This window comes from Podarcis pityusensis, assembly GCF_964106645.2.
Source record: "Podarcis pityusensis genome assembly, chromosome: 2".
Lineage (NCBI taxonomy): Eukaryota > Metazoa > Chordata > Lepidosauria > Squamata > Lacertidae > Podarcis > Podarcis pityusensis.
This window is the reverse complement of record NC_138029.1, coordinates 112,715,754-112,742,445: the sequence shown is the minus strand read 5'-3', so window position 1 is coordinate 112,742,445 and position 26,692 is coordinate 112,715,754. Positions and strand designations below refer to the sequence as shown.

Below are 26,692 nucleotides of genomic sequence, written 5' to 3'. Positions count from 1 at the left end.
TTCGCCAGAAGCGACTTAGTCATGCTGGGCACATGACTGTACGGCTGTACGCCGGCTCCCTTGGACAATAAAGCGAGATGAGCGCTGCAACCCCAGAGTCGGTCACGACTGGACCTAATGGTCAGCGGTCCCTTTACCTATACGGATAATTGTCTTTCTTGGTGTGTTAAAGTGAAAAGAAAAGGAACATTCAAATATCCTGCATGGCCCTGACACAAAGTCCATACAGCAAAACACCCTGTTCCCAACAGTTGTCAGCCAGATTATTCTGGGATGCTTACAAAGCAGTTAACACCCCTCACCCTTTTTGTCAGTATCGTGTCCATCCTTGCACCATTCTGAAAGGTAAGGAGGAAAAGGCCACAGAACCTCAGCCTCCCAATTTCAGGCACGCAGGCCAGTTGTTTTAATACCTGAATGGCCTGGGAATATGACCCTTTTCCTGGGTCCAGTTGGGATTTAAAAGCCACTGCTGCCTGCCCTTGGGACCTTTAGCAGAGGTTACATCCTACTGGGAACCCACGGATCAGAAGAAACCCGCCAGCTTGCAGAATAACTCAAAAAGCGACAGAGCTTGAAAGCTTAATGAGCTCCGGAAACTAAAAAACTTTAATGAGCTTCGGAAATTAAAAGCTGCAAAGGTGGTGCTTTGTCTTAACTCCGCCTGTTTGCGAAAAGAGCCGCCAGACATGAGCTAGGAATGGGTGAAGGGTCTTAACATGAAGGCAGGCAAGAGGGTGGGCGGGTTGCCACGACAGGAGTACAGGAAGAGGGAAGCAACACAACCAGGCAACACCTGCTTTGCATGCAGAAACTCCTGCCTCCAGTTTTAGTTAGTATGGTTAGGAAAGACCACCCACCCCTAGACCTTGGAGAACCATTGCTTGCTGGCTGGCATAGTGGTTAGAACAGGCATGGCCAAACTTGGCCCTCCAGCTGTTTTGGGACTACAGCTCCCATCATCCCTAGCTAACAGGACCAGCGGTCAGGGATGATGGGATTTGTAGTCCCAAAACAGCTGGAGGGCCAAGTTTGGCTATGCCTGGGTTAGAGTGCCAGTCTAGGGCCTGGGAGAGAGCAGGGTTCAAATCCCGGCTCCACCATGAAGCCCACCAGGTGACCCTGATCTAATCACTGCCTCTCAGCCTAACTGGACTTGCAAGGCATAGTAGGACTAGGTATGCGGCCACAAGCATTTGGGAAGAAAGGAGGGCTAAATATGCAGCGATAGAGTACCGTATTTTTCGCTCTATAAGACGCACCAGACCACAAGACGCACCTAGTTTTTGGAGGAGGAAAACAAGAAAAAAAATATTCTGAATCTCAGAAGCCAGAACAGCAAGAGGGATCGCTGCCCAGTGAAAGCAGCAATCCCTCTTGCTGTTCTGGCTTCTGGGATAGCTGTGCAGCCTGCATTCGCTCCATAAGACGCACACACACTTCCCCTTACTTTTTAGGAGGGAAAAAGTGAGTCTTATAGAGCAAAAAATACGGTATATAAAATAAAAACAAGCACCAGGCTAGATAGACTTGTATTCTGACTCAATACATAAGGCAGCTTCATATGTTTTCCATGTTACAGAGCACAGAAGCAAAGAGATTGTCAACTGCGGCGCAATGAAGATTCTGCAAGGTAGATGCAACATGAAAACTGTGGCTCGTTCAGATTTCAAAAACGGCACACCACACTGAAAACAGAACTGCAACAAAACAGATACTTTTTTTCACAAAGCAATTTGTGCTTTTGGCATGCATACCTGGACCACGGGCCCATTTAATTGTTTAACAAAAATATAGCGACTCACTGGACAGGAGAGGCAAGGCATCGATGGCATTGCGGAAGAAACGCCTGGAGGGTGATATGCTCAGTGGGGGGTTGAGGGGCAACACTCGCCTGGTGTTGTAAGATGAGGGGTGTCGCCGGGGGGGGGGGGAATGCGAAGAGAAGCAGCAGTTGGTGGAAAGCACTGAAATGTAAGCATGGAAATGGCACAGTGAGTCTTAGCAGGAGTGGCAGGAGCCTTGTGGCTTCACAAGTGGCAATGGGAGAAGAAAACTGGGGGTGAGAAGAACGTATTTCACAGGCACCCACACTTCTCTCTTTTAGTATTAAGGCAGGGGTGGGGGCACTTTTTCCAGGCTGAAGGCCACATTCCCTTCTGGGGGCCACACACCAGCGGTGGTCGTGGCCAGAGGCAAAAGAAGGTCCATAGATTCATAGAATCTGAGGATAATCTAGCCCAGGGGTCAGCAAACATTTTCAGCAGGGGTCCAGTCCACTGTCCCTCAGACCTTGTGGGGGACCGGACTATATTTGGGGGGGGATGATGCAAGAGCGCCACGAGCCCCAGTGGCTGCTTACCTGTGTCTTGTGAGCAGCAGGGGCTGAGGCAGTGGGGTAGACTATGAGCGGCGCGTGAAAAGGCTCCGGAGAGGGGCTGCTTAAAATGGCGGCCGCTCAAGCGCTGCTGCTGCTGCTGCTGGCACCAACAAAGCCCAGTCCCCCTTTCTCCTCTAGGCAGGGCGGGGAGAAGCCAGGAGGAGGGAGGGAGGAGGCGGAGGCGCCGCCACCGCTGAGGGAGGGAGAGGGAAAGAACGTGCGTGCTGGCGATCCACGCGGCAATTCCCAGACCGTCTGCAGGCCAGCCAGATCCAGAAGGCAATTGGGCCTGATCCAACCCCCGGGCCTTAGTTTGCCGACCCATGATGTAGCCCAACTCCCATGCAATGCAGGAATACGCGATGCAATGATTGCCAAATTTGCCTTTGTGTAGTAGGCTAGTTTCCACACACGCAGCCAGCCCTTTCTATCCCCCATCCACGGAAGCATGACCAGTGTCCAAGGGCACATTTAAGCCAGGCTTAGAAGGCCACAATTGGCTCCCAAGGTGAAGGCCCCGCATTCTGGATTGAAACAAACACAGCCAAGTATACATATGCAACTGAAAAGCACTCATGGCCTAGCAGCCTGCGGAGCCACAAATCAAAAGAGGACCGAGGTTGCCTCACAGCACACTCCCACCACGCAGGGTTGCAACAGGCCCTGCATCGCTCACAGTGCAAGTCTGGACACTGAGCCAGCTGGTGCAAACATGGGAAGCAACTAACCATTCAGCTTACCAAAGGGTCCCCAAAGGCCTGAACTGAAGGAAGCAATGGAGGCAGGAGGAGGGTACCAATTTAAGAAGGCGGGACAGAGACACCACCACATCTTGCCTCATGGGGAGGGGCCTAATAATAATAAAAATAAAAATAATTTATTATTTATACCCCGCCCATCTGGCTGGGTTTCCCCAGCCACTCTGGGCGGCTTCCAACAAAGATTAAAAATACATTAAAATGTCACACATTAAAAACTTCCCTAAACAGGGCTGCCTTCAGATGTCTTCTAAAAGTTTGGTGGTTGTTCTTCTCTTTGACATCTGGTGGGAGGGCATTCCACAGGGCGGGGGCCACTACCGAGAAGGCCCTCTGCCTGGTTCCCTGTAACTTGGCTTAGATCAGTGGAAGAACACAACGCAGTGCATGCCAATGTCCAGTCCCCAAAAGCTTCAGCTAACCGTAGCCTTGGGTTAAGAGGTGAGGGTGAAGACCTGAGATCATGGGCAGCAGGGTGAAGATGGGACTAGAATCCTGACTCAGTCCTAGGCGGCTTCCAAAGTCCAATGAACAAGATCTTACTGATTCCTTGGAGAAGAGCCATAGCTCAGTGGGTCAAGAATGCAGAAGGTCCCCGGCATCTCCAGATAGGACTGGAAGATATTTTAGCCTGGAGCCTTGCAGAACTGCTGCCAGTCCGTGCGGACAATGCCAAACCAGACAGACCTGGTATGAAGCGGCTTCCTCCCCTCCTTTACTTTCAGAGGGCTGAAGAAGCATGCAGACCTGAAACTCCACACCACATCCTGCCCCACGAGTCCTCCTGCTCCTGTCTAGAGATGCCCCACCCCTTCCTGCACAAGCGAGTTGGCCATCTATGGGCCAGAAGCACAGAAGACATGGGACCACCGCAACTTCATCAAAAAGGGGATGGGTTTGCCTCGCCTTTCGGAACACGCATTCCACACAGCTCTCGGGCAGTGGATTTGTGCCAGAAATGCCAAATGCCCTTGTCATCCAGCGTGGCTAAGAGTGTCAGACCAGGACCTGGAAGACTAGAGTCTGACTCAGTGCATTGAGTGACCTCATGGCAATTACTACGGCCTCTAAGCCAAACCTACTGCACAAGGCTGTGGCAAGAGGAGGGAAAGATGTGGGGCTGGAACCATTTTCACATCACTTTGTGGTTCTTGGTGGAAAAGTCGGGGGACAGGACGGGATGGGATGCAAATTTAATATAAATAAAACCCTCTCCCACCTCTTTTCTAACTTGCCATTGCCACTTCCAAAATAAGATTGACAGCAAATAGAGGTTTTTTTAAACACACACACACAACTGCAGGAAAGCAATTTCCAAAATAAGATTGACAGCAAATAAAGAGGTTTTTTAAATAAAAAACACCAAAAAAAAAAAAAACTGCAGGAAAGCAATTTCTGACCAGCAGACCATCTAGGACTTGGGGGCAGAAACGCAACAAAACGGGCACCTCCCTCGCCCACCCAAATGTGGCAATGCCCATCATCCTGCACTTAAAACAACCAGGTCCAGAGTTTAACATTACAGACATGCCAACCACAGTTTTGGGCAGCCTTTCCCCCTTCTTTATTTTTAGAGTTGCCACATGTTTCTTTGTTTCTCTCCGGCTGCAACAGAAAGGCGGCTTTCCCCTCTCCCCCCCCCCCCCCGAACCTCAAGTCAAAAGCCTTAAACGAAAGTTTTGTGTTTGTTTTTTTTAACTCTCGGCCATTCTCACGCTACGAGGCGCCGAGATAACCAGACAGATAACCGCCAGGGGAAGTATTTTTAAGAAAAGCAAGCAAGGAAAACAGAAGTCTGCCCAAGAAGGGCGCGGCGGGGGCTTCTTCTCGGCTAGCTTTGGGCTTCCACTTACCCAGCCAGGGAGGAAGTGAGGACAGGGTGGGGGCCAAGGAGGATCGGATGCGTCTTTCCCCCGGAGAGGGAGCTCGTATATATATGATTTTCCAGCTTCCACGCTCTCCGATTCCCTGCAAGGGACGGAGGCGCAGGAAAGGGCGCAGCGTTGCTCTTACCTTGACGAAGAGCTCGACTTGGGGCTGCTCCTCGGCCATGTCGAGGGAGGCTGGGCGCGCTGGGATTGGGGGGCGGGAGGGAGGGAAGCTGCTTTGGGGGCAGAGAAGTTTCGGTGGATTGAAGGGAGAGGACGATGGGCCGCGCCGATGGGCTCAAAAAGAGAAAGAAAAGACAAGCCTCTCGCAACTTCAAGCAACTTCCCTCCGCCGCTCCGGGCCACGCCCAGGAACTGAGCCCGGGCGAGCCGTGAGTCACCGAGGATGGGCGGATGGGAGCAGAGCGCGGGCGGAGGGAGAGAAGGAGGGAGAGAGAGGGGGGGAGAGGACCAGCCCCGGCTGGCGGGCTGTGGAGCAGCCGCGGGGTGGGATCCTCTCTTGCCCCAACCTCCTTCGCTTCGCCTTCTGCTACGATTTCGCTCCCGTTGCCCCTTTCCCACTTTCTCAGCCTCTTCCTTAAGCCCTAAAAGCAGAGGGGAAACTAGGCTTCATTTCACCTGGGTCAAAGTTTGGCACGCACAGTTGTGGTGGTCTGGTAGTAAGGTGAAAGCTTACTCGGAAATGGTGTATAATGAAATGAAAAGGATGTTTAAAATAACGTTTTTTAAAAACAAACACAAAACCCAGCAGCCTTTCTTTTGGGAATTATAAAGGTAAAGGGACCCCTGACCACTAGGTTCAATCACAGAGGACTCTGGGGTTGCGGCGCTCATCTCGCTTTATTGGCCAAGGGAGCTTCCGGGTCACGTGGCCAGCATGACTAACATGACTTCTGGCGAACCAGAGCAGCGCACGGAAACGCCGTTTACCTTCCCGCTGGAGCTATTTATCTACTTGCACTGGCGTGCTTTCGAACTGCTAGGTTGGCAGGAATAGGGACCGAGCAAAAGGAGCTCACTCCGTCATGGGGATTCGAACCACTGACCTTCTGATCAGCAAGTCCTAGGCTCTGTGGTTTAACCCACAGCGCTACCCACGTCCCTTTGGGAATTATAGGGGCTACTTAAACCAGGCATGGCCAAACTCGGCCCTCCAGATGTTTTGGGACTACAACTCCCATCATCCCTAGCTAACAGGACCAGTGGTCAGGGATAATGGGAATTGTAGTCCCAAAACATCTGGAGGGCCGAGTTAGGCCATGCCTGACTTAAATAATAATAATAATTTATTATTTGTACCCCACCCATCTGGCTGGGTTTCCCCAGCCACTCTGGGCGGCTTCCAACAAAGATAAAAAATAAATTAAAATGCCACAGATTAAAAACTTCCCTGATGTCTTCTAAATGTCAGGTAGTTGTTTATTTCTTTGACATCTAATGGGAGAGCGTTCCACAGGGTGGGTGCCACTGCAGAGAAAGCCCTCTGCCTGGTTCCCTGTAACCTCACATCTTGCATTGAGGGAACCACCAGAAGGCCCTCAAAGCTGGACCTCAGTGTCCGGGCAGAACAATGGGGGTGAAGACGCTCCTTCAGGTATACTGGGCCGAGGCCATTTAGGGCTTTAAATGTTAACACCAACACTTTGAATTGTGCTCAGAAACTGTATAGAAACTTATTCATGTATGCGACTACAGCAGCAAGAATGTGACTTGCCCCAAAATGGAAAGAAAATGGATACAAAAATTTATGGAATATGCAGAAATGGCAAAACTTAGTGGAAGAATAAGAAATCAAGATGACAAACTCTTTATAACAGGATGGAAATGGTTTATTGAATATTGACAGATAAGTTGTAAACAGATAAGAACACTGGCAGGACTCTTGTAATAAGCTGCAGTTTCATAAGAGTATATATTTGAAGAAGGTGAATGAATGAGCAAATAAGTTAATTTGGATATGCAGGAGATATTAAAAATTAATTTAAGGAACTGCAGAAAGGGGGGAGGAGGTCAAGCTTTGAAATATCAAAATGATTGTAAAATCAGTAAAATGTATAAACCTGAAAAGTATAAATATAATAATAGTAATAATAATAATAATTAATAATAGTAAGTTTGGCACGCACCACCCACCCGGTTGGGAGGCCCCTCTGGGGGCTTCACCGAGGGCAAAAAACCTGGCTAGCCCCCCAACCCCTTATAGCCTCGGAGGACACTCAAATGATAACTTGTTCCCTCCCCCCCAAAAAATGCAGGGATGTAGAGGGACCTGTGGCTCTCCAGATGTTCACAGCTCATTGCAGCTCCCATGGTCCTTCCCCGCTGACCCCTCTGGCTGGGGCAGGTGGGCGAGGCAGTGCCAGCAGCATCCTGAGGGCCACAGGCCTCTGCCCCCCCCCGACATACCACCCCTGTTTTAAAGCATAAAACTGGCCCGCCTCTTTCCATGGGTCACGGAGACGTAAGCGACACTGTTTGCCCCGTTGCGGCTGGTCCAACAGGTTTCTCAGGCTCTGGCTATGTTACAAAAGCCTGCCAGTCCTGTTGAGCTGAGGGTAGAGTCTCCCGGAAGCTTATTCTGGCCAATGTAAAGCACTTTTCTCGGGGGGCAGGGAGATGTTGTTGTTTAGTTGTTTAGTCGTGTCCGACTCTTCGTGACCCCATGGACCAGAGCACGCCAGGCACTCCTGTCTTCCACTGCCTCCCGCAGTTTGGTCAAACTCATGCTGGTAGCTTCGAGAACACTGTCCAACCATCTTGTCCTCTGTTGTCCCCTTCTCCTTGTGCCCTCCATCTTTCCCAGCATCAGGGTCTTTTCCAGGGAGTCTTCTCTTCTTATGAGGTGGCCAAACTTATTGGAGCCTCAGCTTCAGGATCTGTCCTTCCAGTGAGCACTCAGGGCTGATTTCCTTCAGAATGGATAGGTCTGATCTTCTTGCAGTCCATGGGACTCTCAAGAGTCTCCTCCAGCACCATAATTCAAAAGCATCAATTCTTCGGCGATCAGCCTTCTTTATAGTCCAGCTCTCACTTCCATACATCACTACTGGGGGCAGGCAGATAGTCTTGCTGAAATCAAAGCGACTGGGCCGTTTCACGCATTGTATGGCTCAAACGGGAAGGGCCCTAGATTGGGGGGGGGGAGTGTCTGCTCCACAAGCAGAAGGTCCCAGGTTCAGTCCCCACCCCCCACCATCTCCATCTAGGACTGGGAGAGTCTCAAACCCTTGGGAGCCTACACTGCCCCTCAGCGTTGACCATATTGAGCTGGATGCACCAACCCTCCACTTCAGTATGAAGCCACTTCCCATTTTCCTCTTGGTTTCTAGAAACCTGGGTTTGTCACAAGTAACACTCATCTGAGAGCTGTAGCCAATACAGTGGTACCTCGGGTTACAGACGCTTCAGGTTACAGACACTTCAGGTTACAGACTCCGCTAACCCAGAAATAGTACCTCAGGTTAAGAACTACCTCAGGTTAAGAACTTTACCTCAGGATGAGAACAGAAATCACACCACGACGGCAGCAGGAGGCCCCATTAGCTAAAGTGGTACCTCAGGTTAAGAAAGGTTTCAGGTTAAGAATGGACCTCCAGAACGAATTAAGTTCTTAACCTGAGGTACCACTGTATAGCCCTCTGGCAAAGCATATTTGCACATTTCACACCTTGCAAAGGCCCACATTTGTTGCATTCGTGACTTATGTTTTCAGGAGTATTTTTTTAAAAAAGGTCGCTTAATGTACACCTTTAAAAGTGTGTGTGGGGGGGTAATTTATGGCCTTCTAATTGATAGGCTTCGTTTACATACCGTAACTAAAAGAAGGGTGCTGGAGGTTTATAGAACTGGTGTGGAGAGAATGGTTAAGACTTCTCTTCCCAAGCATGGAAATTTGGAGCCAGGTCTTGAATTTGACTTCTTAGTGATTTTGGGACCTGGCAGAGAAAGGGTTACTTCTCCATGCAGCATCTAACAAGCTTGTGGGATTCGTTGCCACAACATGCTGCCTTAAAAAAATAAAGACAAGACAAGACAAATTTATCGAGTACACCTAAGTGGAAGCTGCACATTTAGAAACAGAAGACCTCTTGTTGGGGGTTAAACAGCAATCTTGCCCTGCTTGTAAATGTCTCACACTATCCAGCTAGTATTCCTGCTCCCACTAGTGGAATAGCTAGGCCTTTGGAGCTATTTTCCCTTCTGAGAAAGGAACACAAAAATCCTCTTGCTCCAGTTCTCTCCAATCTTCTGTTCTGTTTCATCCCCTTGTTCTTACTAATCCCTCGTTATTGCAAAAATAATTACTACTACAGTTACTGCATAGCTGTCAACTTTTCCCTTTTCTTGCGAGGAATCCTATTCGGAATAAGGGAATTTCCCTTAAAAAAGTACAGTTATGATTGCCATCCCACTGAAATGCCTGTCATGGTGACGTTTATATGTCTATGTCAGAAGGGAAGGGCCTGCGAACAAGCAAGGATGCGTGCCTTGAGTGCAGAACTGGGGCACGAAGAACCTTTGGCTCTCCAGATGGGACTGGACTCCAACTGCCATCAACCTCTGACCGTTGGCCGCACTGGCTGGGGCTGATGGGAGTTGGAGTCCAACCGCATCTGGAGAGCCGCCATTTCTTCCCATCCTTCGTATGGAACTTCTAGCCCAGCGTTTCCCAGACTTGGGTCTCCAGCTGGTTTTGGACTACAACTCCCATCATCCCTAGCTAGCAAAACCGGTGGTTGGGGATGATGGAATTTGTAGTCCGAAAACAGCTGGAGAGCCAAGTCTGGGAAAACACTGGTCTAGCCTCTGCTATTGCTCATTCTGACAGGATTCAGCAGGAGCCCCTCAGAAAGAAAGCTAACCCTAGCGAACAATGTCTGGGTGACCAGTGGCACCATCCGGACTGCGCATTTAAAGCAGTTTCATGCCACTTCGAACAGACATGGCCTCCCCCAAAGAATCTCAGGAACTGCAGTTTGTTGTGAGCGCTGAGAGTTGTTAAAGGTAAAGGTAAAGGGACCCCTGACCATTAGGTCCAGTCGTGACCAACTCTGGGGTTGCGGCGCTCATCTCGTTTTATTGGCCGAGGGAGCCGGCATACAGCTTCCGGGTCATGTGGCCAGCATGACTAAGCCGCTTCTGGCAAACCAGAGCAGCACACGGAAATGCCGTTTACCTTCCCGCCAGAGCGGTACCTATTTATCTACTTGCACTGGCGTGCTTTCGAACTGCTAGGTTGGCAGGAGCAGGGACCGAGCAACGGGAGCTCACCCCGTCACCGGGATTCAAACCGCCGACCTTCTGATCAGCAAGTCCTAGGCTCTGTGGTTTAACCCACAGCGCCACCCTATTCCTCTCACAGGCCTACACTTCACAGAGTGGAGCTTCAAGGGGCTTGAAGGGCTAAGGGCTCCTAGTTTGTGGAATGCTCTCCCCAAGGAGTCTTGACTGGCACTGTCATTATATATCTTTAGGTGCCAGGCGAAAACCTTCCTCTGTAACCAGCCCTTTGGCCTTTATCTCTGGCCTTTCAAAGTGGATGGGATGTTTTTAATGTATTTCTATCCCCCCCCCCTTGGTTTGATGTATCCATGGCGGGGTTGGTTGTACAGTAGTACCTTGGTTCTCAAACGCCTTGGTTCTCAAATGCCAAAAACCCGAAAGTAAGTGTTCCGGTTTTCGAACGTTTTTCGGAAGCCGAACGTCCGATGCAACTGTCGGTTATTGTTTCCAGGGCACCTGCACCAATCAGAAGCTGTGCCTTGTTTTTCAAACATTTTGGAAGTGAAACGGACTTCCTGAACGGATTAAGTTTGGCGCTTTTGTTTTTGCTATTTATTTTGCGTTTTTGTTTTTGAGGCTTTTTTGGTTAATTTGTTTTTGTGACTGTGTGGAACCCAGTTCAGCTACTGGTTGGTTGGTTGATTGATTGATTGATTGATTGATTGTGTGACTGTGGAAATGGAGAAAAGGCAAACAATGACTATCATCAGTGCAGGTAAGAAAATAATAATAATTTTAATTTTTATCATCTACAATACTGTCTTATTTATTTTATAGTACAGTGGGTGGCGCTGTGGTCTAAACCACTGAGACTTGGGCTTGCCAATCAGAAGGTCGGCGGTTCGAATCTCCGTGACATAGTGAGCTCCCGTTGCTCGTTCCCAGCTCTTGTCAACCTAGCAGTTTGAAAGCACATCAAAATGCAAGTAGATAAATAGGTACCGCTCCGGTGGGAAGGTAAACGGCGTTTCCGTACGCTGCTCTGGTTTCGCCAGAAGCGGCTTAGTCATGCTGACCACATGACACGGAAAAACTGTCTGCGGACAAACATGGGCTCCCTCGGCCAGTAAAGTGAGATGAGTGCCGCAACCCCAGAGTCGTTCGCAACTGGACTGAACAGTCAGGGGGTCCTTTACTTTTACCTTTTTTCATTGATTATTGCTTTCATTTTATGGATCAGTGGTCTCGTTAGATAGTAGAATTCATGTTAAATTGCTGTTTTAGGGGTTGTTTTTAAAAGTCTGGAACGGATTAATCTGTTTTGTATTCCTTTCTATGGGAAAGCGTGCCTTGGTTTTGGAACGCTTTGGTTTTGGAACAGACTTCTGGAACGGATTAAGTTTGAGAACCAAGGTACTGCTGTAAGTCGCTTTGTGTTTCCTTGGGCAAGATAAAGCAACTAACAAATTTAGTAAATAATAATAATAATAATAATAATAATACACGCTGAGAACCAGCAAAGCGCACAGGGCTACAGCTGCAATCCTAAGCACATTTGCCTGGGAGTAAGTCCCATTGGATGCAATGCGTGTCAGGGTTCAGCCTTGTCCAGACCTCAGATCCTGATGAGCAAGGCGAGCTGGGCCCTCCAGCAGATCTCCACACAGAGCTAATGATGTTGAGGAGCTATCAGATCCAGACATACCTGCCCCTAGGGCTGGCGGTTTCCTGGCTAGCTTTCTTTCTCACACCTACCCCATCTCCTCCAGACCCACAGGAACAAAGGAGACGGCAAGTCATCAGTCAACTCCAGTCCCTGCCAATGTTCCCCACTTGCTACCTGGGAGGCTCCTCAGGAGTTGGGAGGAGAAGTATATGGAAATTGCACTCGCGCCAGATATTTCCTGGAGCAAATCTTTAATGAGAGTCAGGAAGAGGTGGCAAAGCCAGCTCCTGTATCGGTTCCCTGTACAAGCTGCTTCCTTGCAGGCTTTCCTGGCTTGGGGGAAATGAAAGTGGGGCTTATTTCTGAATAGGCGTACCGAGGGTGGAGTCGAGTTTTGCACCCAGATCAGGGAGACCTGGATTCCTTCCACGTCCAGCCATGTCGCTCCTTCCTGTTTTGTAAATATAGGCGTTTGCTGTGATTTTTAAAAAACATCTATAGCTATAAAATGGAGGGGGTGTAGCTGTGTCCGTTGTACAAACTCATCGCAACGCAAGGAGGCAAAGCTTAAGGAGGCAAAGGTACTTTAATGTGAATGTGCTGGGAGCCGCCTTTAAGAGGAAGGGCGAGATGTAAACATGGTAAATACATACATGTATTACCTTAAGCCCTTGCTTCTGCTCACATGTAGGTCCTGAGCTAGCTGCCATTTCCCAGCCTGGGCTGTCTCACAGGATTGTTGCGAGGCTAAGAGGCTCCCTGGAGGAAGGGTGAGATTCAATTTACAGAAACGATTCTGCTTCTTTAGGGAGGCCGGCCTCTCATTTTGGTAGTCTCAGGGCATATCGCTGCTGCTTTCTTAGACAGGCGTAAATGCCGTCTCCTCAGTCTGGCGAGCCCTGGGAATCATTGTTCTATTGCGGCTCGCTGCGGGTCCCCAACAGAGAATTCTCAGCCTCTGCAGCAAACTACAATTCCCATAATTAAGCAGTGACAAACCTAGACAGCATCTTAAAAAGCAGAGACATCACCTTGTTGACAAAGGTTCGTGTAGTTAAAGCTATGGTTTTCCCAGTAGTGATGTATGGAAGTGAGAGCTGGACCATAAGAAGGCTGATCCCCGAAGAATTGATGCTTTTGAATTATGGTGCTGGAGGAGACTCTTGAGAGTCCCATGGACTGCAAGAAGATCAAACCTATCCATTCTGAAGGAAATCAGCCCTGAGTGCTCACTGGAAGGACAGATCCTGAAGCTGAGGCTCCAATACTTTGGCCACCTCATGAGAAGAGAAGATTTCCTGGGAAAGACCCTGATGTTGGGAAAGATGGAGGGCACAAGGAGAAGGGGATGACAGAGGACGAGATGGCTGGACAGTGTTCTCGAAACTGCGAACATGAGTTTGACCAAACTGCGGGAGGCAGTGGAAGACAGGAGTGCCTGGCGTGCTCTGGTCCATGGGGTCACGAAGAGTCAGACACGACTAAACGACTAAACAACAACAAAGTGACTGTACAGTGGTACCTCAGTTTATGAACTTAATGGGTTCCAGAAGTCCGTTCTTAAACTGAAACCATTCTTAAACCAAGGCACGCTTTCCCTAATGAGGCCTCCCGCTGCCGGTGCCCTTCCACCTTTCAGATTCTGTTCTTAGACCGAGGTAAAGTTCTCAGACCGGGACACTGCTTCCGTTTTTGTGGAGTTCGTAAACAGGACTGTTCTTAAACCGAGGTACCACTGTAGTAGTATAGATACCCATTTAGTGCCGTGTGGTATGTAAGAAAACCCACTTGGTAGTTAGAAGGTGGGGAGATAACAGTTCCCTTATGGATAAAGTAATGTGTAACAAACCTCTGAATGGCAGTTGGATACAGCAGTTGTATAAACAAGCTTTTACACTTCATATACCACCACCACACAGACAAACAGGAGCATAGGAAGCGGTTTTGCAGTGAGTCAAACCACTGGTGCATCTAGTTCAGTATTGTCAGCACAAACTGGCAGCAGCTCTCCAGGAGATCAGGCAGAAAGTTTTCCCCTGTCCTGCCTGGAGTTGCCAGGGACTTAAGCTAGGACCACCGAGCGACACCCCTTTCAAAATGTCCAAAATATGTAGATTGAACCACCTTCTGTTGCATAAAAAGCAAGCAAAGTTTTTAGTGACATAAAACTTTTCTTCATGGTAAGAGCATGTGCGTTACTCAAAAACTGACATTTTAAATGGACAGCAAAACTAAGTGCAAGAACCAAATTGTGCAAGACCAAATTGTAAATAATTGCCTTTCCCAGTTAAGAACAAGCTGTTTCCTCCTCATATTCATTTCTGTTGTTGTATAGCTTCATCTTTGGCACATCATTTCTGCTGAGACATGCCCCAGCCCTGGGGCTTGTGTAGTGATGTGCTGAGGGTGCCTCCGAACATGTGCAAAGTGCATTTTCCTTCCTTCTTCGCAGAGTTACATCACAGCCTGCCTGGATAAAAGGAATATGACTTCCACATAGACTGGAACCCTTATGCTAGTCAGACCATCGGTCGATGTTCAGACCTAACAGTTGACCTGCTCTCTCACCTTCCAGGACTCCTGAGTTCTCAAGCGGGTAAGTTTTATATTTTTAATGGATTTATTTCCTACGCATTTAGACGTGTCATCAAGGGATGGCACAGCAATCAATAAAACAATCCATGAATCTAAATCCAAATAATAGTGTGTTTGTGTATGTGTTTTTTTAACAGAAAAAGGTAGAAAGTTAAATTCAACAAATGGGTATAACACAACAATAGCACATTGACATATATAATGGACGTATAATCTTGTGTTGCAGATGGTGACAGCAGTCACGAAATTAAAAGACGCCTGCTTCTTGGGAGAAAAGCAGTGACAAACTTAGACAGCATCTTAAAAAGCAGAGACATCACCTTGCCAACAAAGGTATGTATAGTTAAAGCTTCTAAGAATTGATGCTTTTGAATTATGGCGCTGGAGGAGACTCTTGAGAGTCCCATGGACTGCAAGAAGATCAAACCTCTCCATTCTGAAGGAAATCAGCCCTGACTGCTCACTGGAAGGACAGATCCTGAAGCTGAGGCTCCAATACTTTGGCCACCTCATGAGAAGAGAAGACTCCCTGGAAAAGACCCTGATGTTGGGAAAGATGGAGGGAACAAGGAGAAGGGGAAGACAAAGGACGAGATGGTTGGATAGTGTCTTTGAAGCTACCAGCATGAGTTTGACCAAACTGCGGGAGGCAGTGGATGACAGGAGTGCTTGGCGTGCTCTGGTCCATGGGGTCACGAAGAGTTGGACACGACTAAACAACAACAACATAATCTTGTGTAGCTAACACTGACGAATCCTGGGAGGGAAGGAGGCTCAGAATCTCATTGAGTTCAGCTCCTCAGCCGTGAATCTTAACTCCCCTGACTTACAGACAGGAAACTGCCAAGAGAGGGATTCAGGTGGGTGTGGACTTGAAACAGCACAATAAACCTCTGTGCACTCCAGTGAATGGGAGACTGGCTGGCCACAAGCCACATCCTTTTTAAAACAGCTCATCATTCACTTCTAGGTTCTGTTATGGGGGGGGGAGAAAAACATGGGGTGGAAGGGAAGAAATAACAAATATATATATTCCTCTCTCCTCCTCACCCCCCCCCTTGAGAGCAGTGTGGCATTCCTGGGGAGGGGAGGCAGGGGCTTCACTACTGGCACCAGTATGGCACTAGGAGGGCCTATTGTGCAGGAGGCACAATGTGGAAGAAGCTGGTCCAGGCCAGATTTTCCAAAGAGCTACTGGTTGCAGATTTCCTCTTCCTCCACCCTCTAGTTTTAGGGAAGGTTTGGCAAAAACCTCTGGTTCTGGCTTAGAAGAAAGGGGGAAAGTTGGAGAGGTAGGAGAGGGTTAGATGAGGGCTGAAAGCACCATCGGGGAATCCCCCAGTCCATCCCTTCGGCTTGTCCTTCTCCCTTTCTTTTCCCTCCCCTCTCTCTCTGTTATATTGAGTTAACAGGATGACACCCTTTCCTTTCTCAGGCATAGCCGGCCTCCCCTCTCCTTGAAGCTGCTTCCTGTGTCTCCCCACCAACCCCACCCTCTGATGAGAAACTGTCCCAAGGCCCCACTGGAGATTAAGGATGGTTAAACCTGTCAATTCCTGCTTCTCTTAGTGTCTCCTTTTTTCCTGTCACAAGTTCAATTCTCCACATTCACAGCTCACTTTGTATTTCTGTATTTTTTTAAAGCAAGTCCTCAAGGGGAAATTCATCAGCGAATTTCTCCTAATACTGCATACACACGTTTGTGTGCAATTTTGCGCAATGTTGTTGCTGTTGTTTACATTTATATACCACCAATGTGGGTTTTTTCTGGGGGGTACGCAGGGGTACGCATACCCCTAGACATTTTGTGAATCTACGTTAGGCCTCATTGAGGGGCAGTATTTCAATATGAGTTGGAAAAAGGAGAGTACGCCTAAACATTTTTTGGTACAAAAAAAAGCACTGTACAGTGGTACCTCGGGTTAAGTACTTAATTCGTTCTGGAGGTCCGTACTTAACCTGAAACTGTTCTTAACCTGAAGCACCACTTTCGCTAATGGGGCCTCCTGCTGCTGCCACACCACCGGAGCACAATTTCTGTTCTCATCCTGAAGCAAAGTTCTTAACCCGAGGTACTATTTCTGGGTTAGCGGAGTCTGTAACCTGAAGCGTCTGTAACCTGAAGCGTATGTAACCCGAGGTACCACTGTATACCACCTTTCCTCCGAGCTCAAGTTGGCACACATAGTTCCTCTCCTCCCTGTTGTATTCTCACAACCACCCTGTGAGGTTGGCTAGGTCTGGCCCGAGGTCACTGAGTAGGAATTTGAACCCTGGTGGCCCAGGCCAACACTCTAACCACTGCACAATACTAACACACACTCTTGCAAAGCCATATCCCCATAAATGTTGTGTTTTAATGTTATTTCATTAATATACAGTCATACCTCGGTTACAGACTGGTTGCGTTTTTTTGGGTTATGGACCGCCGAAACTTGAAAGTATCAGAATGGGTTACTTCTGGGTTTCGGCAGTTGGGCATGTGCAGAAGCGCTAAATCGTGCTTTGCGCATGCGCAGAAGCGCTGAATCGCAGCCCACATGTGTGCAGACACGCCGCTGAGGGTTGCGAACGTGCATGCTGCACGGATCACATTCGCAACCCGAGCGTCCACTGTATACATTTTAATGCACCCTTTACCCTTGCGTTTGAATTTTTCATACACTTTACTTGGCTGGCGAACGGTATTGCAAAATCCAGAGGATTGCGAAATTCAAAGAATGGTTGTGTTTTACATAACATTTCAGAAAGCGTGAATTGAGAACTTTCTCCTTTGTAAACCGCTTAGAGTTTTCTTTAAATATAAGCAGTATATATAATTCGTACAAATAAATAAATAAATATATGTCAACTGAATCGTATTTCTCCTCCAACCCTAACATAGACCTCCATCCCATGGCTGGAGGAGAGGAGAATACAAGAGTGAAATGAAGGGACTCCTCCACACATCCTGTTTATTTTGTATTCATCCTTGTTTGTCTACACAAAGCTAATGCTGAAGTTAGACCAGGCATAGGTAAACTCGGCCCTCCGGATGTTTTGGGACTACAGCTCCCATCATCCCTAGCTAACAGGACCAGTGGTCAGGGATGATGGGAATTGTAGTCTCAAAACATCTGGAGGGCCGAGTTTGCCTATGCCTGGGTTAGACTATGTCTGGCTTTTGTGAAGCATTCATTCCCATTTCTTTGCACTGAGGTTATGCAACAATATGCATTCATCCTCGTTTGCTATTGCACTGCTTGTACGCCTTCCTTTTCACCCCAACCTGCCCTTGTACAGTGGTACCTCAGATTACATACGCTTCAGGTTACAGACTCCGCTAACCCAGAAATAGTGCTTCAGGTTAAGAACTTTGCTTCAGGATGAGAACAGAAATCGTGCTCCGGCAGCACAGCAGCAGTGGGAGGCCCCATTAGCTAAAGTGGTGCTTTAGGTTAAGAACAGTTTCAGGTTAAGAACGGCCCTCCGGAACGAATTAAGTACTTAACCCGAGGTACCACTGTATTTTAATGTTGTAACCCAATCTGGGGCCTTAGGGTGAAGGGCGAGTAATTCATAATAATGACCAGAAAAAGTGAAAAATTGCAAACTAAAGTTACATGCCTGGGTAGGCCTGCTGGCAGGAAAACATTTTTATCAGGAGCCGAACACAGTACAGTCAATGGGCAGGGAGTTCCGGGGTGTAGGTGCTGCCACGCGAAAGGATCAATTTCTTACAAGTGCATAAAGGGCCAGTTCTGCAGATCAAAGCACAGACTTCCTCGCTACTTCTCTGAGTCCCCAACTGCTTTTCAAAGAGCCTCTTTTTTAAAAACCTAAAAACAGATATCCCATTAAACAGATATTCGTCCCCTTTGCACATCTCATATTCTAAGGCCTTTGGGAAGAGCTGGCATCACGTAAACCTATCACACCTCTCCTCAAATGATTCTATTCAAGCCTGACTTCCAAGATCACTGTTCTCTGTGTCCATAAGGGACCATCACCAGGAAGCAAATGCTGCAGTAGAAATTCGAGAGAACTGCAGGTAGCATCTGTTCTCTTGACCACCGCATCCCTTCCCTTCCCCCCACAGCCTCATTGCCACTCTGGGGCAGGTTAGCAAAGGGATTTCCAGGGCTCCATGCTCTATTCTGCAGCTGTTGCCATCTCGGCCCCTGACCCCCCAAAAACTGCAGTCATACCTCGGGTTACGAACGCTGCAGGTTGTGAATTTTCGGGTTGTACCGGAACAGGTTACTTCTGGGTTTCGGCACATGCGCAGAAACACAAAATGACGTCACGCACATGCACAGAAGCACCGAATCGCGTCACGTGCATGTGTAGACACAGCGCTTCAGGCTGGGAATCCTGTAGGTTGCAAACGTGCGTCCCACACGGATCATGTTCGCAACCTGAGGTATGACTGTAATTAAGAAGGCATAGGGGAATGGAGAATCGGGGAGGGGGAGAATATGGGTGGTAGAACAGAGATAAGGTGAGGCCTGTTTGGAATGGGGAGGGGGCACAACTCAGAAACATATAGCAGGGCCGGTGAGGATGCTATGGAAGTCTCTGAATATTTGTTATAGGAAATTGCAGGCTGTTATGCATTTATTCATCTTTTAAAAAAAAAAAAAAAAAAAAAGAGTAAACTTTCTCCCTTCTGCGAAATTGCATCATTATGTTTATTTATCTAAAGTATTTATACCACTCTTTTATACTTTTAAGCTTGTAACAATTCAATCAGTGTTGGTAGTAGCAGTACTATTCACACTGTATCTTCCTATATACATAGAAATGTAAGGTATCGTCACGTTCTGCAGTTTGCTTTGCCGCCAGTAGGTAGCCATGCCAACTGCAGCATGGGAAGTCGCAGGCAGGCCCAAGTGAGTTGTTTAACAGAGGAAAGGAGGCCCTTCACACAGCGGTTTAGCAAACCGCTGAGTGAAGCGTCTACCTTCCCTCTGTTAAATGCACCAGTAGTAAGAGGAGGGGCTTGAGGAAGTTGTGGGGGGATGTGGTGGGCTGTGGGTGGGTGAAGGCAAAGAGATGGATGAGCTAAGGGGATTCCATAGCTGGCAATTTAGCATCCTTAGAAAAAGCCCTTTTCCTTTGGCCACCTGCTTAACCTCTGAATATGATCTTGAAGAATATTTGTATGCCAGAGAATACAATACCGTACTTAATCCTAGAAGTGTGCTGTGATCTTTTATCTGTAATCTGTAGGGTTTGGAAGCAGCCAAGCCTGTTTGGGATACACTCTATGCCAGTGGTGGCCAAACTTGGCCCACCAGCTGTTTTGGGACTACAATTCCCATCATCCCTAGCTAACAGGGCCAGTGGCCAGGGATGATGGGAATTGTAGTTCCAAAACAGCTGGAGGGCCAAGTTTGGCCACCACTGCTCTGTGTAGTTATTCTGCTTTGAGGAGGTAGTTGGGTCGGAGTTCCGATCTATTACTGTGGTACCTCGCAAGACGAATGCCTCGCAAGACGAAAAACTCGCAAGACGAAAGAGTTTTTCGTTTTTTGAGTTGCTTTGCAAGACGAATTTCCCTATGGGCTTACTTCGCAAGACGAAAACGTCTTGCGAGTTTGTTTCCTTTTTCTAAAAACCGTTAATACCGTTAAAACCGTGCTTCGCAAGTAGAAAAATTCGCAAAACAAAAAAACTCGCAGAACGAATTAATTTCGTCTTGCGAGGCACCACTGTAATTCCAAAGCTCTGTTTCCTCTCCACCCCCCTTCCCCATTGGCTATGGGGGGGAATCTAAAAATGGCTGTAATGTTTTATTTCCTCTTCACAGAAGGGGATGAAACTTTCGGGTAAAATTACAATTAACCAGTACAGTAGACACTCAGGTTGTGAATGTGATCTGTGCAGGATGCACGTTTGCAACCCGCAGCTGTGCATCTGCGCATGCGCGGCTTGCGATTCAGCACTTCTGCTCATGCGCAAAGTACGATTTAGCGCTTCTGTGCATGCGTGACTGCCAAAAACCAGAAGTAACCCGTTCCGGTACTTCCGGGTTTCGGCGGTCCGTAACCTGAAAAAAACGCAACCTAAAGCGTCTGTAACCTGAGGTATGACTGTATTTAAATCAGCCACAAAATTAAAAGACGCCTGCTTCTTGGGAGAAAAGCAATGACAAACCTAGACAGCATCTTAAAAAGCAGAGACATCACCTTGCCAACAAAGGCCCATATAGTTAAAGCTATGGTTTTCCCAGTAGTGATGTATGAAAGTGAGAGCTGGAACATAAAGAAGGCTGATCGCCGAAGAATTGATTCTTTTGAATTATGGTGCTGGAGGAGACTCTTGAGAGTCCCATGGACTGCAAGGAGATCAAACCTCTCCATTCTTAAGGAAATCAGCCCTGAGTGCTCACTGGAAGGACAGATCCTGAAGCTGAGGCTCCAGTACTTTGGCCACCTCATGAGAAGAGAAGACTCCCTGGAAAAGACCCTGATGTTGGGAAAGATGGAGGGCACAAGGAGAAGGAGATGACAGAGGATGAGATGGTTGGACAGTGTTCTTGAAGCTACCATCATGAGTTTGACCAAACTGCGGGAGGCAGTGGAAGACAGGAGTGCCTGGCGTGCTCTGGTCCATGGGGTCACAAAGAGTCGGACACGACTAAACGACTAAACAACAACAACAACAAATAAATAAATAAATAAATAAATAAATAGTTAAACGATGGAATCTGCTCCCCCAGAGGCGGTGATGGCCACTAACTTGGAAGGCTTTGAAAGAGGATTAAACAGATTCATGGTGGTTATCAGTGGCTGCTAACCCTGAAGGCTATTTTCCATCTTTACTGCTGGAGGCAGCATGCTGTTTTAATGCCAACTGTTGGGAACCTCAGAAAGAGAGAGTGCTGTTGAAGCTTTTAATTACTTAATTAGATATCGCTTAGTGCCGGACAAGGCTTCTGAGTGCTTTACAATTTATTTATTTTTAACTGCACAGCCATTGAAACATAAACATCCTTTCTGAACGTTAGCTTTTTTTAATCCCTCGAGTTTAACTTTCCTTCTTTTCCAACCCCCAACTCCCTTTCCTTTTACTAATTAATACGGGGACGTTTCAGCCAATGGCCACAAGGTGGAACATTTCGCATATGGCACAAAGCATCCGCTTCTCTTAAAATTTAAGGACAGGGTGGGTGCTATCCAGGCCTAAAGTACCACAAGAGGAAACTTGCAAAGCTCGATTTTGGACAAGATGCAGACGGGAAGGAAAGTAAGAGACACTTTTGCTTCCTGCACCCACTGTGTCAGCGTCAGATCTGAAGCCTCCTTAACTTTGGCTGAAGGGTAAGTCACAAGGATCACCATCATCAGCTAATATTTTCTTAAAACAGTTACCGTATTTTTTGCTCTATAAGACTCACTTTTTCCCTCCTAAAAAGTAAGGGGAAATGTGTGTGCGTCTTATGGAGTGAATGCAGGCTGCGCAGCTATCCCTGAAGCCAGAACAGCAAGAGGGATTGCTGCTTTCACTGCGCAGCGATCCCTCTTGCTGTTCTGGCTTCTGAGATTCAGAATATTTTTTTTCTTGTTTTCCTCCTCCCAAAACTAGGTGTGTCTTGTGGTCTGGTGCGTATTATAGAGCTAAAAATACGGTATATGTTGTTTTCCCAACACATGCTCAAAGCCTCTTAGAACAGCAGAGAGGGGGCGGTTTTAAAACTACAAGAATAAAATAAAAAAGCAAGAAAAGCACACAAACTACACCAGCCAATCTCAGGGCTTCTTCAGATCACCTGTTTATTGAGAATTCACTCTGAGGTTAGACTATGTCTTCTGATTTGTTTGTGGGGAAGTTGCATGAGAACGAGCAGCCATCCTGATTTCCATTCGATTTGCTTGAGTGGTGTTAATACATCTTCCTGTTGATCCTTTGTTCACCTCACACTTTTCTAACAACAACAACAACTAATTATTATTGATAATTAATAATAATAATTTATTATATTTGTTAAACATGTTATCCAAAAGTCTCCAAATGGCTACAATACCGTTAAAAATACAAATACAGTGGTACCTTGGTTCTCAAATTTAATCCGTTCTGGAAGTCTGTTCCAAAACCAAAGCATTCCAAAACCAAGGCACGCTTTCCCATAGAAAGTAATGCAAAATGGATTAATCCCTTCCAAACAGCAATTTAACATGAATTTTACTATCTAGTGAGACCACTGATCCATAAAATGAAAGCGATAATCAATGTACTGCACTATAAAATAAATAAGACAGTATTGTAGATGATAAAAATTAAAATTATTATTTTTTCTTACCTGCACTGATGATAGTCATTGTTTTATCCATTTCCGCAGTCACACAATCAATCAATCATAAAACGAAGAACGAGCCACAGTCACAAAAATGAAAAAGCCACACAAACAAAAACGCAAAAGTATAGCAAAAACAAAAGCACCAAATATAAGCTCCAAATATCACCTCAGAACACTGCAATCAGAAATGGAAGGCTTCGATTGCATTGGGGGAGAAGCAAATTAGCAGCGCAACAATGAGAACAGAAGGAAGAAGGCTTTGATTACAAGGGGGGGTGCAAATTAGCAGCACAACAGTAAAATCGGAAGCTCCGAAGCATGTTCGGCTTCCAAAGCAAAGTTTGCAAACCGGAACACTGACTTCCGGGTTTGCAGCGTTCGAGTTCCAAGTTGTTCAGGAGCCAAGCTGTTCTAAAACCGAGGTACCACTGTAAATACAGTGGTACCTCGGGTTACATATGCTTCGGATTACATACGCTTCAGGTTACAGACTCCGCTAACCCAGAAATAGTACCTCGGGTTAAGAACTTTGCTTCAGGATGAGAACAGAAATCGTGTGGCGGCGGTGCGGCAGCAGCAGGAGGCCCCATTAGCTAAAGTGGTGCTTCAGGTTAAGAACAGTTTCAGGTTAAGAACAGACCTCTGGAACGAATTAAGTCCTGAACCTGAGGTACCACTGTAGATGATAGCCAAAAATGAAACAAAGGGAAACCACCCCTCATAACAGCCACAGGAAGCCCTGTCAGCACATTAATAACAAACAATATCTTCGCACCATCTTGGTCTATCAGAAGCCTGGTGGGAAATGATAAGTCTTGCATTCCTCATCCATTTCCTAGTCACACTCTGACCTAACCACAAAAGCCCTGAGTAGATTTGTTGCACTAGGGCTACAGCGTGCTTTAATCCACTTTAATTGTGCAAACCTAAACTTCCGGTATGTGCTCTTGCAAAATGCCGACAGACAGACTGGAGGTGACCAGGGACATCCCTCTTTGTGAAATCCCATAAGCCAGACCAGAAGGAAGGTTGTGCAGCAGTTCGGAAAGGCTAGAAAGTATTGATGCAGTCTAGGGAGTCAGTGCGTCAGACCAGGAACTGGGAGAACAGGGTTCAATCTCCACTTGGCCATGAAGTTCGCTGAGTGACCTTGTGCCACTCACTCTGACCTACCTCACAGGGCTGTTGTGGAGATTAGCAGATGAGGAGGGGGAACTGTGTGCGCCACCTCAAGCTTTTTGGAGGAAAGGTGGGATTGGAAAGAAAGGTGAATAGTTCCCAAGGGAGCTCAGTCCTCAGATTCAGGGTGAGTCCTGCTTCTTGTGGCGGACTTTATATTAACGTGGAGAAATGTGATTGAAGCAAGTCTGGAGTCAAGGACTGCCTGAGGGTTAATAGAGGAAGAGACAGGGAACCCTAGCTATTCATTTGGTATCATATTAATCATCATCATCATCATCATCAGATTTATACCCCTCCCTCCCCAGCCAGAGCCGGGCTCAGGGCGGCTAACACCAGTAAAATTACAGTAAAAACATAATAGGAAAAAAACAACCAATTTAAAATACAGGTTAAAATGCAATTTAAAATGCAGCCTCATTTTAAAAGTAGCCCATAGATCAAAACCATGAGAGGAGGGAAATAATAATAACAACAACAACAACAACAACAACAACAACAATAATAATAATAATAATTTATATCCCGCCGGGCTCAGAGCGGCTAACAACAGTAAAATGATAAAACATTCTAAAATCATTTCATTATAAAATTAATTCCAATCAGATTAATGGCAACCATTGGGCTAGAGTTCTGTGAGGATTGCCAAAGGAGGGAGTCAGACTGAGTCCAAACCAAAGGCCAGGCAGAACAGCTCTGTCTTGCAGGCCCTGCGGAAAGATGTCAAGTCCCGCAGGGCCCTAGTCTCTTGTGACAGAGCTTTCCACCAAGTCGGGGCCAGTACTGAAAAGGCCCTGGCCCTAGTTGAGACCCTTGAGGCCCTACTTGTGGCTGCCTACATGTGAGGGGGTCGAGGGTTCGCACCCACTCTCTGTGACCCCTGCGCACTGATGTGCATGCCAGCCAAACCCTTTGCAGCCAGGCGTTTAGCATTGACAGCCTTCTCAGATACAGAGGTGCACAGCAGGACTAACTCCAGATGGGCAAGAACTCTGGCCAATCAGGGGTTGTGTTCGCAGGGAGGAGTTCCTCCCTCCTGCATGTATTACCAAACAGGCAGCTGAGGTAAGGTTACCAGATGCCCGTGTTTCCTGGGGACAGTCCCCGGATTTACAAATCAGTTCCCGGACAAAATCCATCTATTTAGTAAGAAGTTGAAAAGTGTCTCCGGATTCATTGAAAAAAATCTGGTAACCTTAAGCTGAGGGGTACGTCCATTGCAGGTGTAGGAATGCGGGGTAATTGGCTGATTGGCACAACCTCCCTTTTGCCTTTACACCTTCCACATATGACGTGTGAATATAGGGCTACAGTCTTGCAGGTATAGGGATCCCAGGGCATGCTGGGTTCGTAAGCCAAAACCAGCAAACTGATTTGGCCTGGAAATGCAATAGCAGCCAATATCTCTGACAAAGCAAAGATGGTTAAGGTTGCCAAAAGTTGTTCAGAGTTTTTGTTTGTTTGTTTGTTTTTTTAAACAGCGATTTTTCTTTTTACAGTGGTGTCTCAGGTTACAGACGCTTCAGGTTACAGAGTCTGCTAACCCAGAAATAGTACCTCAGGTTAAGAACTTTGCTTCAGGATGAGAACAGAAATCGTGCGGTGGCAGTGGGAGGCCCCATTAGCTAAAGTGGTACCTCAGGTCAAGAACAGTTTCAGGTTAAAAACAGACCTCCAGAACGAATTAAGTTCTTAACCCGAGGTACCACTGTAATAAAAATAACCATGCTGGATACAACTTGTGCTTCCCTAAGATCCAAAGTGCTGCCTTTTGGAAATTCCCCCCAGACATCAATTCTGCCTTTGAAATCCTGGTAATATCTGGGAAAATCTGGACGTATGGCAGCCCTACATTTGTATTCCAATTAATATCAAAATGATAATGATTCAGAGTCCCCTCTCTTTCTCTCCCCACCACTTCCCCTATATTCTGGTTTTCATCCCCCATTCCTTTTCCTTACCCCACCCCCACCCTCGCATGCTGTTATTCGCCTGGCAAATCCCTTTCCACCGAAGGATGCTTAGCTTCTGCTTAGAGTGGCAGATGTTTTCTTCTTGTCTCATTCCCCTAGAGAGAGCAGAGGCAAGTTTTCAGGTGATGGGGGAGTGTTTACTGTGGGCAGATCCATAACGCAGATTTAAAACACTTGTTTAAAAGCACTTTACTTCCACAAAGAATCACTGGAACCATTAGTTTGTCAAAGGTGATGTGAATGACATCTCCGTCGAGGGGAAACTACAGTTCCCGGATTCTATGGGGGAAGCTGTGCGCTTTAAATGTGCATTGGATGTGCTTCAAATAAATGGTGTGGATATGCCCTTAGCTCAAGGGGCAAGAAGGCCACAGCCTGATTCAGATGTAACAAACCCCATCTCATAAACCAGGCATAGGCCAAAATCGGCCCTCCAGATGTTTTGGGACTACAATTCCCATCATCCCTGACCACTGGCCCTGTTAGCTAGGGATGATGGGAGTTGTAGTCCCAAAACATCCAGAGGGCCAAGTTTGCCTCTGCCTGTTATAAACCACGGCTTGCCTGATTGGGAATAAAGTCATGGGCCCATGTTTTCTTTGCTTCATATTCTGCTTCAGCAAAAATTTCCTGGTTTCTCAAACCAGTTTCTGAATTGGGAAACTCTGAGCTCCTCAAGCAGAGGTGAGCTAGAAGACAGACAGGCTGGGAATGAAATGCCCCAGTTTATTTCATGGCAGGGGAGATT

At 47.1% G+C, this 26,692-nt stretch overlaps 1 protein-coding gene and 1 long non-coding RNA gene across 3 annotated transcripts in view; one reads left to right on the top strand and one right to left on the bottom strand.

The window, feature by feature from the left end:
• The window catches only part of CLIC1 (chloride intracellular channel 1), a 35,314-nt gene extending 29,989 nt beyond the window's left edge, over positions 1-5,325 (bottom strand). Inside the window, exon 1 of one of the 2 annotated variants that reach the window (XM_080993284.1) lies at positions 5,152-5,325. In XM_080993284.1, coding sequence (XP_080849410.1) covers positions 5,152-5,190 — 39 coding nt within the window. In that variant the 5' untranslated portion in view covers positions 5,191-5,325. Of the gene's footprint in view, positions 1-1,805; positions 1,851-5,151 lie in introns of those variants that run through there. The other variant, XM_080993285.1, reaches the window with a different exon arrangement.
• LOC308470267 lies at positions 5,259-16,145 on the top strand. The gene is made up of 3 exons (XR_013982320.1): positions 5,259-5,398; positions 14,369-14,512; positions 15,947-16,145. It is a non-coding gene; the product is annotated as an uncharacterized lncRNA (long non-coding RNA).
• The last annotated feature ends 10,547 nt before the right edge of the window (positions 16,146-26,692 follow it).